Source organism: Poromitra crassiceps (assembly GCF_964638095.1).
Source record: "Poromitra crassiceps genome assembly, chromosome: 11".
Lineage (NCBI taxonomy): Eukaryota > Metazoa > Chordata > Actinopteri > Beryciformes > Melamphaidae > Poromitra > Poromitra crassiceps.
The window spans coordinates 27946750-27964581 of NC_139643.1; the positions used below are offsets into that span (position 1 = coordinate 27946750).

General features: G+C 43.7%; 2 protein-coding genes across 2 annotated transcripts; one reads left to right on the forward strand and one right to left on the reverse strand.

Moving 5' to 3' along the window:
* Window positions 1-463: 463 nt before the first annotated feature.
* On the reverse strand, window positions 464-6121 carry rplp1 (ribosomal protein lateral stalk subunit P1). The gene is made up of 4 exons (XM_083645582.1): window positions 5910-6121; window positions 2641-2715; window positions 1311-1425; window positions 464-591 (listed from the first exon to the last, which is right to left on the reverse strand). The coding sequence occupies exons 1-4, from the start codon at window positions 5979-5981 to the stop codon at window positions 506-508; spliced, it is 348 nt and encodes a 115-aa protein (XP_083501708.1). The 5' UTR covers window positions 5982-6121; the 3' UTR covers window positions 464-505.
* A 130-nt stretch (window positions 6122-6251) lies between these two features.
* LOC310784939 (uncharacterized protein) lies at window positions 6252-12957 on the forward strand (the record flags this gene model as incomplete). The annotated part of the gene is made up of 6 exons (XM_083645960.1): window positions 6252-6386; window positions 7278-7676; window positions 8042-8096; window positions 8200-8368; window positions 8613-8792; window positions 12686-12957. The coding sequence occupies exons 1-6, from the start codon at window positions 6274-6276 to the stop codon at window positions 12955-12957; spliced, it is 1188 nt and encodes a 395-aa protein (XP_083502086.1). The 5' UTR covers window positions 6252-6273.
* Window positions 12958-17832: the final 4875 nt, after the last annotated feature.

Sequence of the window (17832 nt, forward strand, 5' to 3'; positions counted from 1 at the left end):
TCGTGAATATCGTAGTTGATCATTAGTTACTGATTAGTCGGTCAGGTCCCTCTTGTGTTAGAATGAGTAAATGGGTATTGAGTTTTTATATAACCCTTGATCAATTCTCATCAATCTTTTTTTTATTTGTCTGTAGGCTACATACGTGCAGCATTAATAACCAGAGACCAGACTATATGTCAAAAACAAACAGTGGTGTCTTTCATGCATGCTAGCAAGCGAAATTGCTGTCTGACCACAGACTGTAGAAAGACGCAGGATAGCCAAGCGAATGTGATTGGATGAACGTTTGACGCTAGGCCAATCACAGGCAGAGAGGGTGCCTCCAGCCTTCGCCATCATCCGGAAAAAAACATATCGCGCCCTGTATACATCTACTTCAGTAACTTCCTGTCTGTCCCACAATACCTTTCGACAACCCCCAGACAATGGGCATGAACATTAATGAATGGCAAAGCAGCGCTCATTTTTGTAGTTTTATTGTGTTTTGTTAGAAAAACAGTCTTTAGTCAAAGAGACCGAAGCCCATGTCGTCATCGGACCCCTCTTCAGACTCCTCCTTCTTCTCCTCTTCCTTCTTCTCCTCCTTGGCTGTAGGGGAAAATGAGATGTTAAGAAGTGGGCTGGCAGAGTCAAGCTATGCTGCAATCATTCAAACTGCACCATTAGAGAAGCCCAGAGGTTTGAAGTGTCAAAGTGTAACAAGTTACAGTTACAAGCTTCAGATGCCTCAAAGTAAGCAGAGTAGGTTGTCTGCTACCGTTTAACCCATTGATACCTGATGCAGCATTTGTGTGTGTATCCCTTTAAGAACACAAATGAGGGATATACACGCAAATGCTGCATCAGGTATCAATGTGTTAATGAATGGCCGGAGACATGGGGAGGTTTGTTGCTGTGACTTGACTTCTGAGGATCAGGTTAAGTTGGTAGTTCAGTCTAATTTATTTTATTTTATTTCCATTTCTTTTATCTGAATTTGGATAAAGTTGTTGATTTTACATCTCATTTATTTACTCAGGCGCTTGTCAAAATCAATCTCTCCTGCAATCAGCAAGCTAATTAACCACCTTTCTTATTTTTATATACACTAAATTAACAACAAACTTTGCCAGCATTTGACATCGTTGTATACTTTTGTTTACAGCAAATGTGATGACAAAGTACATCGCCACTTTGATATCCGTGTAGAATTCCATTTACCTGGAGCATCCAACTGCTGCGCCCATCTAAAGCCCTCTCCCTCAACACAAAAGCATCCTATCTGTAGTTACCTGGGGCCTCCACAAAAGCATCATATCTGTAGTTACCTGGGGCCTCTCCAGCAGCGGCGGGGGCTCCTGCAGCGGGGGCTCCGGCTGGAGCACCACCTCCTCCGGCTCCAACGTTGCAGATCAGGCTGCCGATGTCGATGCTGGACAGAGCCTGAAAGAGGGACAACATTCACAGATCAGAATCCCGTCGTTTGTCGTGTCCAGGAACTGATGTGGTCAGTTTGATGCAGAGACCTAGAGGACTACAGGCATGCTCACACCATCCTGATTTTGTAGGGAAAGTGCTGCCTCAGCCTAATTGTGTGCGTGCTGACCAGAGTAACTTCCATTTAAGTTACAACTAGCTGCTACTATCAGCAGCAAGCAGTACTCTAATAAAAACGTTTTAAAAAACATTTATCATTCACAGCTGACATGCTTTGATACAATGATCAGAGCTTCAGGGAACTCCAAACTACTGGTACGCCATCCTATTTCATTCCAATTGTCGTAAACTTTCAGCACCTATGGGAGAGGTGCAGTGCTTTTTCTGAAGCAGCCACCTTGTGCCCACTTCTCCAGTCTGCCCTGACTTTAATCTTTTATTATAAAAAGGGAGAAAGTGGGCAATGTTGGGTTTCCATTTTTGTCCCAGAAGTGATGTCATAGACATTGTGACATCAGTGATGTCATAAGAGGCATTGTGACATCATCAGTGATGTCAGGCATTGTGACATCAGTGATGTCATAAGAGGCATTGTGACATCATCAGTGATGTCATAAATTACAGGACATGTATAAGGTGCTGACAGATTGAGAAATGCATTAGTGTGAAAGGACATTGTAGTTTGCCAAGTTTAAAGCCAACTCCACCCCATAACAGTATTCACCCTGTTAATCCTATAATACTCAAATTAGAACTTTGACAATGCCTAAAAGCCCAAAACCAGAGCCAGCCCTTCATGTCCATGGACATTGTGGAGCTGTTCGGCTCACTCAAAACATGACTGACTGTAGGTGATGTCAAAGGAACAGCAGCACATTTCCTGGCTTACAACTTTTACTACTGCAATAAACATCTGAAAGGTCCCAAACACTCCATAGTCGACCAAAGCAGTGTTTCCTTTATTCACGGAAGTTCCACGATTTCTTGATTAAACGTTTCTGTTGACAACCTCAGTCAGAACCTCTGACTGAGGTTGAGGTCTGACCTCTGGTCAAATGCAACTGACGTGCATCTCCCCAGTCCCTCACCGAGACACTACACCTACCGATAGATTTAAGGTGCGTTCGTAATAGCCACTCTGAGCGCCAGAGCGCACACTGGACCGCGTAAGATTGGATTTACGAATGCACCCTTAGTTTTGTGTATGCTGTGTGTTGTCACCTTGGAGAAGAGACTTGGCCAGAAGGGCTCCACAGTGACTCCGGCAGCCTTGATCAGAGCATTCAGCTTGTCCTCCTACAGACACAGGAAACCACAGGTTAAAAATCCTACTTAAAACCAGCACCGACTCCACATGCATGTTATCAGGACAGAAAATACAAAAGGCAAAGGCAAAACAACTGGATCTTAGTGTTGCTCACATCAGTCTTATTTCATGTAACACCAACTGCTGTTTCACTGATTTGACACATCGTCCATTGCAACACATTGTAAATTAATAAAAGCAGCGAGTGAATTGGCCAAGACAATTGATTGTAAACATTATTACTTGGTTAGTACTGCACCAGCAGCTGTACCATGATGGTGAAAGAGGCTAGGCTAGGGGGCTAGCATGTGTTATTGATGTTTGGGAATCACGTTTGCCCCTTTCGGAACTGCTAACATAGCTCACGCTACTACGCAGTCCCTTATTAGTACACCGCCGACGTAGCCTAAACAGGTCGCTCCGTCTGCAAAATTGTTCTAACTACTCGATAAAGTTTCGCAAATGAAATTTCAAATGTACTTACCGGCAGAAAAGGGTTGTGTGAACCTGCGCGGATGATGTAGAAACACGAGCGCCACTAATAAACATGTTTAATCCCTCACTGAACCCCAGGTCTAATTTCTTCAAAATGAATCAGCTAGAAACACTCGTCTTCTTCTGCGCTGCTGTCATGGGTGGTGCGCAAAGCAACCATAGCGCTCGCTATCACTTCCGGCCCCTGGCGGCCGGAAGTGGCACTTTTGTAGTCTTTTGTAGTTTTTTGTAAGATGCGCGCAGAAGAGTTTTGGAAGCGCAGGCAGGCTTCGTGTTCGCGATGTCGGAGCATACATGCAGCAATTGCAAAGAACAAATTAAAATAAAAACGAAAGGATTCAACAGAACATCGCTTAAATCATTATCCAGTCCGGCCACAGCTAGATTCTGTTGTGTTCTCATCTCAGCACTCTTTTTATCAATGGAATACATTTTCTTGATAAAAGGTGCTCAAACCAATTCACAAGGTCTATTCTAACAAATGATTTATACACTGCCCGTTCTTGTAGAAATAATATTTTGAATATTTTTGACAAACCAGCAGTATGTAGATTGAGAACAAAATTCTTCAAATATCCAGTTCCACCCAAAACAAAAGAAATTCACTACAAAATAATGAATGACTTCTACCCTTCCAGTGAATTTTGAAGATTAAGATTTGGATTTGAGAGCAATGAGTGTATATTCTGTAAAGGTGATATTGAAACAACTGAGCATCTTTTTGTTTCATGTTCTCACACCCAACTGTTCTGGAAATAATTCATCGATTGATTACATGGAAAAAACACAGTAATGCCTGTTCTTGATTATAATAGTATTGTTTTTGGTGTAATATTAGAAGACAAAAAATTGGACCTAATGATCAATGTGTTACTAATCTTAGCTAAATTCTTTATTCATAAGGGCAAATATATCAAAACTCCACCCATCTTTACCTGCTACTTTAATGAAACCCAACTCTACATGAAGTCCCTGAAATTTATTAAATCGAATTTTACCAAAGACCTCTATTTATCTTTAACAAGTCTCTAGCCATCTTATGTTTTATTTATTTTAAATTGTTTTTATTTTTTGTTTTTTTTTCGTGTTTCCCCCCGTCTGTCCTGTATTATGTGTGAATGTGCTGCCTTGTGTCTGTTCATGCTTGTCGAAGTTGTATACACTTGTGATGATTGCCTTACAGTTGTAAATTAAAAGTCAATGGTTAAAAAAAAAAAAAAAAAAAAAAAAAAAACATAGCGGTCGCTATCACTTCCGGCCCCTGGCGGTCGGAACCGCTATATCAATCACATTACACATGAAGTCAGAAGCCCTCACCACGTGAGAATGGATGTCGACAGGTTAATTGAAGAGGTGTCACCTTTTCCATTAAAAGTGGAACAAAAGGCAATTTTAAAAGCATTGGTATACCGCAAAAATGTATTTGCTGTCCTGCCAACTGGATATGGGAAAAGTGCCTGCTTTGGTCTTTTTGGAAATTTAATGGACAAGGTAATAAGCCTGATTTTTACTACTATTTCCCTACTGATGATTACTTTGAAGTACTACTTGAATAATATTGTTGTAAAGTAACTAAACTCTACAATCTGTCATGACTTTGCCAATGTTTTTAATGTCATGTGTTTCTATTAATGTATTTTAAAAATATTGTGGGGCCGGTAGTACATGTCTCCAAAAAAAAAAGGAACATACAGCCAGCCATGTGATTATTACAGTAATTTTGTTAATAGCTTCCCCTATTTTCCATTGTTTATCTTCCAGCGATAATTTAGCTATAAAAAAAAAGTAACATACAGCCAGCCATGTGATTATTACAGTAATTCTGTTAATAGCTTCCCCTATTTTCCGGTGCCATGGCACTAGTCCGATACCTTACAAAAAACTACAAAAGACTACAAAAGTGCCACTTCCGGCCGCCAGGGGCCGGAAGTGATAGCGAGCGCTATGGTTGCTTTGCGCACCACCCATGACAGCAGCGCAGAAGAAGACGAGTGTTTCTAGCTGATTCATTTTGAAGAAATTAGACCTGGGGTTCAGTGAGGGATTAAACATGTTTATTAGTGGCGCTCGTGTTTCTACATCATCCGCGCAGGTTCACACAACCCTTTTCTGCCGGTAAGTACATTTGAAATTTCATTTGCGAAACTTTATCGAGTAGTTAGAACAATTTTGCAGACGGAGCGACCTGTTTAGGCTACGTCGGCGGTGTACTAATAAGGGACTGCGTAGTAGCGTGAGCTATGTTAGCAGTTCCGAAAGGGGCAAGGAATCACGTGTAACCAACTTGACAGGTAAACATACAACGAACCGACCAAGTTAGGGTTGATGAATGAAACTGACATCCAACAAAAACATGACCGCTTACACATCTTCGGTCAACGAAGATGTAGCGTTAGTTGACAGATGCGCTAATAGCGCACACATGCATGGGCTGACTGGAGTAAAAACGTGGCCTGGCAACAAGCGCCGCCATTTTACCCGGCTGACAGTTTTGGAATATTAGCTACTACTAGTATACACTGTACAGTCTGTACAAAATATAACTAGTGCAGTACCATAGTAAACGATACGTTTATGTCAGTAGAGCCTTCACTTTACACATTTTGAATGACCAAGACAGTGCTACCCTGCTTCTATAAACGGTTAAGTGGTTGATCTAGCGGGAACGGGCAGACAGCGGGATACTTACGGTGACGGTGACTTCATCGTCGTGGAGGATGAGAGCGGAGTAAATGCAGGCGAGCTCGGACACAGAGGCCATGTCGGTTCTTGGATGTTAGAGTTTGGGCGTCGGATGCCTAAATCTGATGGTGCTAGTCGCCGGATTGTGGGCCTTAGCTTCGGGTGAAGAACCGAGCACCTTAGGCAAGTTGACTTCCTACTCTGAAAGGGTTTCAGCGGAAAGGGAGGGAAAGAGGGCGGGAGATAAGCTTATATACTCTACGTCAGGTCTGCGTGATGATGACGTTGGGACGCACCGCACGCAACGTAACTACACAGAGAGCCACGGCGAGAGAGAGCAATGCACGAGAGCCACTGAAGACACCGGAAAGATGCCTTCGTGTTTTGCACCGTTTTGTACTCATAATGCCAGAAATGCCAGTTGCAGATTATTTGGCTTCCCGACTGATAAACGGACCAAGAATCTCTGGATAAAACGCGTCAGGTAAATTAGGCCTAGTACGCAATCCCATAAACCATTGCGAATGATATGTTTTCCAAACAGACTGTCATGGCTTCCAAGCTTCCAACCTAACCTAAACTTATTGAATGTAACCTTTGTAATTGATTATTATAGTGTTTATTTATATTGTTAATTAACCCGAATATTACAAAAGACACCACTGATTCATAATGGGTCTAAAGTCATGTTATAGCAGTCTGGCGCACTTAGTGACAAGCAAGACAACAGTAAAACTGACAGCTTTTTGTATTGAGTTTGACGTCTCTGGGCGTAACCCATAGGATGCCTAGAATGCATTTAGCATCATTTTAATGTGGCTGGTCGAGTTTGAGCAAATTCCAACTACTTATTATAGGCTACTGTTTGGTAATTTAATCGTTAATATTGCATAATAATTGATCAAATGCTCTAGAGGTGTATCAGTCCTTTATCAAGGTAAATACAGACCACAGCTGTTAAATAAATGTCGTGGAATTACAACAAATACTTAATACTACAATAGAGGGTATGCACACCCACTGGAACACGCCCCCTCAATCAGGAACGAGTGTCAAAATGAGTGTCAAATTCCTCCCTGAGCAGCAGGTGTCAGTTATCTAGGCTGATTACTGCATTCAAGCTCAGTCTTGCTGTGACTCAGTGGGCGTGACCCCACAGTGACTTCTGCCTCTGTGACATCACATGCATACCCTCTATACTAATACTACAAATGATAATATTACTACTAAATAATAAACTATTTGTATAGCACCTGTCAAAAAGAATGTTATAAGTGCTTCACAAGATAAATAGAAGAGTACAGATTGTTTCAACTATGGATAGGGGGACTATTTGACAGGTTTTAATTCTTCATATATTATTTTCTCATTCCAGACGAGCAGACAAGGAGCCAAATCGTTACTCAAGACTATGCAGCTGCCATTTTCCTCATGGAAAGGAGAAAGGGCCATCTTTATTTGCATGGACCAAGAATATAGACTTACCCTCAGTCAATCAGTCCACTGACCAGTGTGACCACAGCTACGCCAAAGTGCCTGAGCATAAGAAATCTGCGGACCCCCCCAAAAAGAAACTGTCGACCCAGAAACCGACCCCAAACCTGGACCCCCCAAAAAAGAATCTGTCGACCCAGAAACTGCCCGCGAGCCTGGACCCCTCAAAAAATAATCTGTCAACCCAGAAACTGACCCCTCCGGCGCGCAGTTTGGCTGCACCAATTACAATTATTGTATTTGCAGACATGGGACCGAGTCATTTGGGTCCAAGTACCAAGTAAGTCCCAAGTCATTTGGACCAAGTCTCAAGTAATTTTTTCTTGGGCAAGTCAAGTCACACAGGTTATGTCAAGTCAACTGTAGTCCTTAGTTAAGGCAAGTCAAATCCCAAGTCAAGTCACTTTGTGTTTATTGATTTTTAATTGATTTTTGATTTGTTTTATTCATTGTGTGGGCTTACAAGACACACAAGATACAAAATATACAGTACACAACATAAGCCAGCGCTATAGTGGTACAACATTTTATTAAAATCTTATATTCCAGGTTATATCACATTGAACAGAAGTTGTATTAAATGTGATTTATTGAATACTGCTGTATCTTGCGCAGAAACATTGACTTTATTCTTTCTTACTTCAGGACAAGTGCAGACGACAACAACAACGTCATATCCCCCGAGAGGGTGACAAATGAGGTGAGTTGCCACTACGACCAGCCGAGAAGGCCTGCTTCATTCATGTGATGGTCAGTACTGCTTGTTAATGCTGTATAGACCATCTGCTAATCACGTGTCTTAGGTCAGTGAGAGGGTGTCCTCTCTTGTGGGAGCGGAGGGGTCAGAGGGCTTGACCCAGGGAGCAGAGGGGTCCAAGGGTGTAACCCAGGGAGCAGAGGGGTCCAAGGGTGTGACCCAGGGAGCAGACAATGACAGCTTATCCACAGAAAGCCTGGGAAGTGTATCACAAGGTAAAGCATTCGGAGTCGCCTCATGAAATGATCAGCAGCAAGTTTGGTCATGCAGTAATTTGTCTTTTTTAAATTCTAGCTCTGTACTCTGCTGCTGTAGAACATCTTTCATCCACAGGCATTCTTCATGTTTCTATAAAGTGTCAGCGTCTGCTTGTAGGAACCTGTTGACTATCAAAATTAGAATGTTTCTGTCAAGACGATCAGTAGCATTTACACACACTTCTGTCCTGTTTGAACATAGGCTCACAGTGCCACCAATTTCCATCCCCCCGCCCCCCAGCCACCGACGCCCCCAACCCTGCCAACTGGAGGCACCATCTCATACAGCAAATGCTCATGGACGAAGGGCTGCGATTGGCTAGGATGGTGGCACATGATCAGCCTAGCGAGCTCAGCCTAGAAGGGACTCATTCCACCACAGGTGACTTTTTTGAATGATTGCTTGAACTGACGACGTCACAATTGCTTGAGTGAAATCACTGATGACATCACAATTGCTCAAGTGACATCAATGATGACATCACAGTCTCTGTGTACTTCAGGATTGATTACAGATTATATGACGAGGTAGCTTGCAGTGCATCAGTTTTGCCTGCCTGTCTTTTGAGCATTAGCTAACCTCAGTTTGTTATGTTGCAAAACAGATGATTTAATTTGTTAAATGTTATTTTATTGTTTAAAGCCATGTGTTGCACTTGTATTAGAACTCTTAAAATAATTGTTTTCTTTGGGAGTTTGGCTGTTCATCTTTTAGAAAGCTGCTGTTTTGTAGAGGCAAACCACGTTGAGATGAGATGAGATGAGATGAGATAAACTTTATTGTCACTTCATGGTACAAGTATCACGAGCGAAATTCTGCTTGGTTCGCTCAGAGTCGGAGAGCAAAACCGGGTCGCCATTGGACAGCGCCAGCAATCAAAAACGTTGACATCACACAGTCAGCAACAGCTCTGATGATGAAAGATTTAAATCAGTGGTGCTGGCAGTTTGATGCTGGCAGTTTGGTTATCGCTGGAGGTTCTGGATCAATGCAGTTGATCAAATGCCCGCTGGGTTGGAATTTACAAAACACTGAAAAAAGAAACAGACATATTATTTATTATATGTCAAGCTGAATTAAAGGCCTGTTTTTCCTCTACATTTCTGTTGGTGTCAAATAAAATCCTGTCCCAAGGAAATAGTCTCTATATGCTGTAATGTACATGAGGCTGAAGTTACACGATTCATTAAAATTTTCCTAAAAGCACCAAAATAAATATACACGTTACACAAACAATTTCATAATTAGAGCCATTGGAGAAATGGCAATAATTGTTGACTGTCGCAGCCAATTATAACTGAAGTATAACGTTTCAAATATTAAGTTTGTCATTATGTCATGATCTGAACAGTTTATGTTTTCCTGAGGTTATGGTATTCCTCAGCCAACCAAACATACGTGTAGGCATATTGTTTATGTGGTCAGTTTAGCAGACATGGAGGATTTGCTGACACTGACAGAAAGATAAATGACCAACGCTGCTGAATGGTTTTATTTTTTATGAAGGCTCCAAGTCTGAACATGTTCATCTTATCAAAACGTCATTTTTACACTGGAAAAAATAGTCTTTATTTGGAGATAAAGAGTTATGTGACTCACCACTGAGGGAAATCCGGAGCCTCCCATTTCCCAATGTTCAGTGATGCTGAGGTCCCTCCAAGTGAGTTTCCCAGTGTGGTGGCGCCCCCTGCAGGGCCGAGTCGCCCACACGCCCCACATACCAGCTCAGCTACGTCCTCGCTCACAGACAGGCTGAGTTCATGAGAAGAACTGAAGGATAACTGCAGGCTGGACATGCTAACTGTCACTGTGTTGTCAGAAACCTTTACTGTGACGCTGTTCTTTGAGAAGAGGGCCTTAGTCATCAGCCTTCCATTGACCTGTCAATCAAATGCTTCATTTAGAACAGAACAAATCAACTAGGATTCATTTTGGAAGTGAAGGCAGCTGTTTCTTAACATGAGACTCACCCAAATGCCACGTTTGCTGTTAAGTGTGATTGTCAGCTCATTGAGGAACGCATGCACAGCCACAATAGTGTTGACTCCAGGAGAGCACATCTCCAGCCTCACCACCACCCTGAACCAGTGTGAGGGGACGGCCTGCTCACAGATCTGGATCATCTCGTAGGCCCCTGGGTGTGCGATGGTGCCGGCTTCACCGCTGAATGGACTGAGTGTGCCAGTAGCTCCCACACGGCACCGCTCCAGGTGGCAGCGCATGGTGCCGTCCTTCACCTGGCAGCTCTCATCACTTTTGCATGTCATGTTCTGGGACAGGACGACTCCAGAGGCCCGGCAGGTGTGGATCCTGTGACAGTCATCTGATATCATGGATTCTCCAATCTGCAAATGGCACAAAAAACACATCATTCACACATGATTCATACAAAATGTTACATTGAATCTGATGAATAGCAACAATATTGGAGATTGGATAGCCTTCCTCTCAAACCAATTTCTGACGCTATCGGATTGACACATTTTAAAGAAGAAAAGAAGAAAGTTGTTTTTAACCTATTTGTGAATGTAGTTTGAAAAAAGAACATTGTGTTAAGAGTGTGCTATGAACAGGGAACGTCCATTCAAAAAGCACAGTTTTGTTTGTTCAGATGTTGGAGGCAGAGTTCAGTGGATCCAAAAAAAAAACTTTTTCCACCCCAAAATCATGTTGTGCAGTCCAACAGTTTCTAACTGCTCCTAATGTGAATAACTTATGATCCCACTTCAACATTAACCACAACACTGGTGCAAGCAATTTATGGATGGACTGGAGTCTGGTTTCATGATGAATTGATAGTCTCAGTCCTCAGATCCATCTGCATTATCTGCTCTTACCTTGTAAGTGTGTCCATCGTGATAACAGCCACACTGCTCAGAGGCAACACAGCCAGTTCCATTGTAGTGGTAGCCTTCATTGCAGACGTAGCCCTCAGCGCAGGTACTGGTGCTGCATGGCATGGCGTCGGAGAGACCAGGACATGGGCTGGATGCACACGCCTGTACACAGGTGTCATAGTGGCTATTTGCAGGGCAGTTAAGAGCTGTGGACAGATAATAGGAGATGTGAATGGGGGGGGGGGGGGGGTTGGATTTCAATGTGTTTGAATGTGGAACAGATGTGCACTGACTGAGGGGTGTCGGTGTAAACAGAAGGGTATGTAAGTGTGCAGAAACCCACGGCAAAAAGAAGGACTTCTCCAGTTGTGGATCTTTGCACCAAAGTCTTGGCAGTCTGTCATGTATGCAGCAATACTGTGGCAGAGGATGTTGCGATCTCCCTTGGCCATGCAAACATCATAGACACAATCTCTGTGGTAGGAGGCGGGATCTATGAGACGATGGCAGGCGGTGAAGGGACCTGTGGGCTTGCTGATGATGGAGCAGTCTGCCTCCATCGTAGCTTTCTTGGAGTCGTCACACTTGGGACAGAGGTCTCCGCTGCAGCCGTCTTCACACACCGCTCCGGGCACGGCCACTTTCCACGCCGCCCCAAAGGTCAGCAGGTCCTTGGTTACTTTCCCATCAGGCAGCTGGAAGTCATCTGCTTTGTTGCCGTTGAAGTTGCCACACAGACCGCAGGTTTTGCCCCGGTAGTTTCCGGGGACAGTGACGGTGACGCGGTAGACCATGTCATAGGTCACCCTCAGGCCAAAGTCAGTTAGGATGACATAGTGGAAGCCTTCCTGGTACACCTGCAGCTGTCCTTTATGGATGTTGTGTGGGATGGATAACATGGTGCCGTTCACCTGGAGAATCCAAAAGAAACAGAACAACTGTGTTAACTACTGTTCAGCTTTATGTTATTTATTTATTTTTATTTTTAATTTATGCCCTCCTGATAAAAGCCCTTGTTCAGGCTCAGTGGAAGGAGAGATCAGACCACATTCACCGGGAGAGATTCTTAATTGCTTAGATTCTCTTTAAAACATATGAACCATAATTTTCTCTGATCTGACATGTACACTTTCTGTCATTCACTTGTTATTGCATTGTTATGAATGCCCGTGCCTATTTTGAATTCTTGTGACATCTCACATTGCCCTTATTTTCTTTTTAGAGATCATCTTTTGGCATTCCTGTGTGTGTGTGTGTGTGGGTGTGTGTGTGTGTGTGTGTGTGTGTGCGTGTGCGTGTGTGTGTGACTACAAATTATTTTTATTTCAGTGTAGATCAAGTTTGTATTGCAGTCTTACTAGAAAGCATAGTTCATCAGACAGAATGTTTCACTCAGAACTTTGCCATATTCACACTAACACGTCTTTTGTTGCATAGGAGAAGCTTGTGGCAGGAGGACAGCAACTGTTGAGGAATCGAACACACGTGAGGAACATCAGGAAAAACAGTCTGAGGACCTCAAACAGTTCCAGGGGACACGCAAACCCAAGAACTATGATTGTCCAACCTGTGGAAGAGCTTTCTATCACAACACCTCCCTTCGGCGACACCTTGTCATTCACTCTGGGAAAAGGCCCTTCAAGTGCTCCATATGTAGAAGAGGATTCACCCAGAAGGGACACCTCAAAGCGCACATGAAAGTTCACTGAGTTCAGAAACAAGAATACATGTTACCTTTTTTAACAGATGCTTGTGGGAAGCACTGGACTCATGGCTATTTCTGTAATATGTGAACATTGTATTTACGTAACTCCTTGCTCTTTTTTTATATATTTATTTTGAGCAGGGAACAAACAAAGTGTACATTGCGATTACAATTATATTTTCATTTTGACATGCAAGCATCCCCGCAATCTCATTTACCCATATCCACCTTCCCTCCAAAATTAGGCTGTATTGCAAAACGGTAGGTCTAAATAATCACACCAAGAGGGAAATGAAAGAAAAAAATTACGAATTAATTAATTTAAAATAGTAATAACTTCTCACAAGTAATCAGTCATAGATATCTCCACATCAGAAATGGAAGACAAAGATAGATATTTATTTGCAAGGATCTGAGTGATCCTGGCCTGTTTGGGCTTCATGAGGTTAGGTAACAGCAGGCTGTGTATGTGGGGGGCAGGCAGTAACAGCAGGCTGTGTATGTGGGGGGCAGGCAGTAACAGCAGGCTGTGTATGTGGGGGGCAGGCAGTAACAGCAGGCTGTGTATGTGGGGGGCAGGCAGTAACAGCAGGCTGTGTATGTGGGGGGCAGGCAGTAACAGCAGCCTGTGTATGTGGGGTGCAGGCAGTAACAGCAGGCTGTGTATGTGGGGGGCAGGCAGTAACAGCAGCCTGTGTATGTGGGGGGCAGGCAGTAACAGCAGGCTGTGTATGTGTGTGTGTGTGTGTGGGGGGGGGGGGGATCAGTGAGTAATTACTCATCTGTCTCCGGTGGGCCTAAGCACCATCTTATATGGTGCCACTTCACCCAGAGGAAGGCTATCGGCATTTTCAATCAATGGCCTCTAGTGAGAATCAAATCTATCCGAGGAGCCCCCCTCAGTGTAAACTTAGTTTTTTCCAATCTAAAGCAAAAATAAAAAATGTCCGGTTGGGCAAGCTTTAAAAGAGGGTGGCTGAGAGGATTTCTGAAGGAAAAGGGTTTTCGTACGGTGGATTAAAGAGGCGACTGCGATAACGTTGGATCGGGTTCAGCAGTCGCAATGATTTCGTCCGGTGGTCTAACGAAGACTGCAGTATTCGGGGGCCGCACCACTGATGGGCGTGACATGCAACGTCACAAGGTCACATGACACAAGGTCACATGACACAAGCCTTTGCCCTCTGAGCCACACCACGATGCCCCACATTCTCCTTCTTTTCATTTGCACATCTTCTTAAAAGCGTCTCAGCTAAAAGAATGAAAGAATGACAGTAACATTACCATGATCATTCCCAGTTGATTTCTGCGCAGGATCAAGATGGTTCCATACACCTCTACTGCCACAAGTTTGGCAACTGAGACCTTTGGATTTGCAGAGAAAACATACCACTTCTCGTTCTCCACCACCACCGAGAAGGAGTTGAGCTGGGTGCCTTCCAGACGGCAGCCTTCAGCTGCGGTATAGGTGCAGGTGCCTTGGAAGTCATAGTTGCTGTTGTCAAAGGTGTTGTAATGTGGGTCACCGGAGATGGAGCAGGTGGCACGTGTCATAGGATAGCAATCTCTGATACCCTTCGCCACCTGGCACCGCTGCCCGAGGGGACAACTTGTCTCCCGAGATGACAAGCTTCCACCTGCAGAACATTTATAGCGTTTGGTGCAGCTCCCGTCGCCCCAGAAGGAGGCTCCGGCCTCCACGTAGTGGCCGTGGTACGTGCAGCCACACTGGGCCTTGGGGACACATTTGGTGCCGCTGAGCAGGAAGCCTTGGTCACAGACACAGGTCTCCACACAGCTCTCTTTGCATTTGGAGGCGGCGTCTGGGTTTTCACAGGTGGCAGGACAGGCAGCCCCGCAGAAGTCATACCTGCTGTTCTCTGGGCATGTGGGTGGAGCTGTATGGACACATGTACAACAATCAATATGACTAAACTGTTCAACAAGAGGTAGACATTCAGTTTGATTTGATTTATTCACAGTATATTAACATGCTTAGAAGGAATGTTTGCCTTTGGATTACTCACAGCATTTGGTAGCACCCCTCCAGCTCTGACCGTTGCCTCCGGCCCTCTGGCAGGCGTCAGAGTGGACCTGCAGGGTGTCACAAAAGTACGTCTTCATAGTAGCGCCTCTACAGAGGTCAAGCATGCAGTTGCTGTGGAAGACCTCGGGGTCGATCATCATGGTTTGACAGTCTTGGAAGTATCGATCCATCACTTGTGAAAGGCCACTACAGAGCATTTGATTTTCCAATTCCCGAAGCTCGTAGCCCGCACAGCTCGCACACTGGCCGGTGCACTCGTCTCGACAAAAGGCGTCGCCCGCCGTGCCCGAAGCCCTCCAGCTCTTGCCCAGGTCGGCCACACTGCTGGCCAGTGAACCAGAGGGAGTCGTGAGGTCATCTTCCTGTTTGCCGTTGAAGTTGCCGCACAGGCCGCACACCTTGCCGGCAAAACTGCCCGGCACAGTGATGACAAGATGCTGCTCCCAGTCGTACTGCACCGTCACGCCAAAGTCCGTCTCCATGACGACAGACAGACCACTTTGGGAGAGCTTCACCTTGCCGTTGTCCAGGTTGATAGGGAGGTTCCATACCTGATAGTTCACCTGAAAATCAAGCAAATCAAATGTTTTTTTTTTTTTTTTAATTATAGCACATTTGTTACAGTAAAATATCACAAAATAGTTTTATGTAGGGAGAGCAAAGTCATGCCAACGTGGAATAATTTTACGTGATAATTAACTGCAAATACAGGAAGATAGAGTGTTATGTTCACAATATTCCACATTCGCATGAAACATGAAAGAAAGGATCTGGAGCACACAGTCAATTCAGCAATTTAATATAGGTGCAAACAGAACCATTTAACCATTGTTTTACTTAGCTAAACCTAGGGCTGGGTGGTAATTCAATATCGTTTACCGTCTTTCAGTGGAATCATATTGTGATGATATTTAGATTGATATGCCCAGCCCTACCTTAACAAACCCAATTAAAAGTCGCTTTTGCTGCCTAAACCCAACCAGATATGGTCTTGGTGGATATGGTAATACCGGTACTGAGGCTCGAACCCACAACCTCAAAAGTGACTGAGGCTTGAACCCATGAGCTCAATACTGCTGGGCAGTAATCCAACTCCCTGACCCACTGGGTCACACTTTTTAAAACAGGTTTTCTCAGAACCTTTCAGTCTTTCGTCTGGGTGTCCACTTTCAAAGGTCTCTAATTGACTGAGGCTCGAACCCACAACCTCAAAACTGTCATGCAGCCGTCAAACTCTGTGAGCCAATGAGTCTTACAAGGCCACGTCATTTCTGTACAGAGCCTTTCAGGTTTCACTTGGGAAGTTCTTCAAAGTCCAAGCTTTTTTGAGCCTGGAAAAGTATGGAATTTTGAAATGTGTAGGAACCCTGATTTACATGAACCCTGACTGACTTACCCGGACAAGACCAAACTCAAGGTGGACAATATCAATGGTGGTCCCGTAAACACTGACGGTGACCATTTGCACTGCTGCGACCTGTGCGTTGGCACGGTTCACGTTCTTGACCTCCACCTCAAAGGCTGGGTGGGTGGTGTCGACCTGGCAGTTCTTGGCCATGGTGTAGCTGCAGTTGCCCATGAAGTTGTAGCAGTGGCTGTCGAAGGTGCGGTAGTGGAGACTGTCCATGAGCCAGCAGGTGCCTGTCTCAGGTGGCAGAGTGGCTGGTCCTCCTGCACACAATCCTGAAACGTGCCCCACCAAAAAAGCGTTCATCTCTCCATACGATGTAGCCTACATGTGAACACGCAAATCTTATCGCAGTGAGATACGTTTTTATGTTGAGTGCTTTGAGTAGAAAAGGGCTTTTTTCACTCTGTTGTTTATTTTGGCACAAAGGTTAGTTGAGCACACAAATGTTTCACTATTGCTATTATTGTTGCTACTCTATTATTCTCTATTGTTTGAGATAATAAAGTGTATCTATCTATCTATTACAAATTAACCAGAGGCATAAAATCTTTAGGATATATTATGTCTATTGCACAGTCAAGTGCTACAGAATAGAACTGCAAGCATACATTTCCACACTTAGATATCACATTATTTACATTCTTGTGACATTACTGTTTTGTCATTTGCACTTTGTATTTCAAATATGAAGACAATACATTTAAATGATTTTAACCTTCCAAGGACCTTAGAATTAATCTCAACATTCTGGTCATGCACCTACAGTATAATTGATTGTTTTGTGGATGTTATTTATGTCTAATTATCAGTAGCTGACATAAATGATATATAATAATTTCTCACTACTGTATTGCACAGACCTTCAGATTGAATCAAAGCATTTTTGTTTATACTATTGTGATCTAGATCCACTCACAACAGTGATATGTGTCCATAACATACTCTCATCTTTCATGCATGAAAGAAATGATAGCTATGTGTAAAGGAAATTACTTGATAACTTACCTATCAGCAGAACAGCTGAAAAGATGGTCACAAACATCTCCATTGCTGGCAGTGGAGAGCACCTGATGTAGGAGATGTAAGAACATACAAAGACAAAGAGTGAAGCTTCAAGCTCAGTTTGATTGGACCGAGTTGGATGTAGTGAGGAAACTGATACCTTTTACTTCGATAATTGAAAATAGAACGAGGGAATTATTAATTGAATATTTCAGATATAATTTATGTTAAATTGTCCTCACCTGAGCTGGCCAACAGGCATGCAGGGGTTCTGGTGTCTGACGCACAGGTTCTGGTGTCTGACGCTTAAATCCTGTTGGGTCTCCACCAAGCAACCAATCAGCATGGCTTTTCTCAGAGGTGGGCAAATACATTGACACGTGATACAGCCAGAGCATACCATACATTTTAGTATCTCT

Excerpts from the sequence above, each read along its gene's own strand:
- rplp1 (XM_083645582.1), bottom strand. The coding sequence starts at position 5,981 with ATGGCCTCTGTGTCCGAGCTCGCCTGCATTTACTCCGCTCTCATCCTC. Across the intron at positions 2,716-5,909 it reads ACGATGAAGTCACCGTCACC|GAGGACAAGCTGAATGCTCT; the intron begins GTAAGTATCCCG and ends CTGTGTCTGTAG. Across the intron at positions 592-1,310 it reads CGCTGCTGGAGAGGCCCCAG|CCAAGGAGGAGAAGAAGGAA; the intron begins GTAACTACAGAT and ends TTTCCCCTACAG.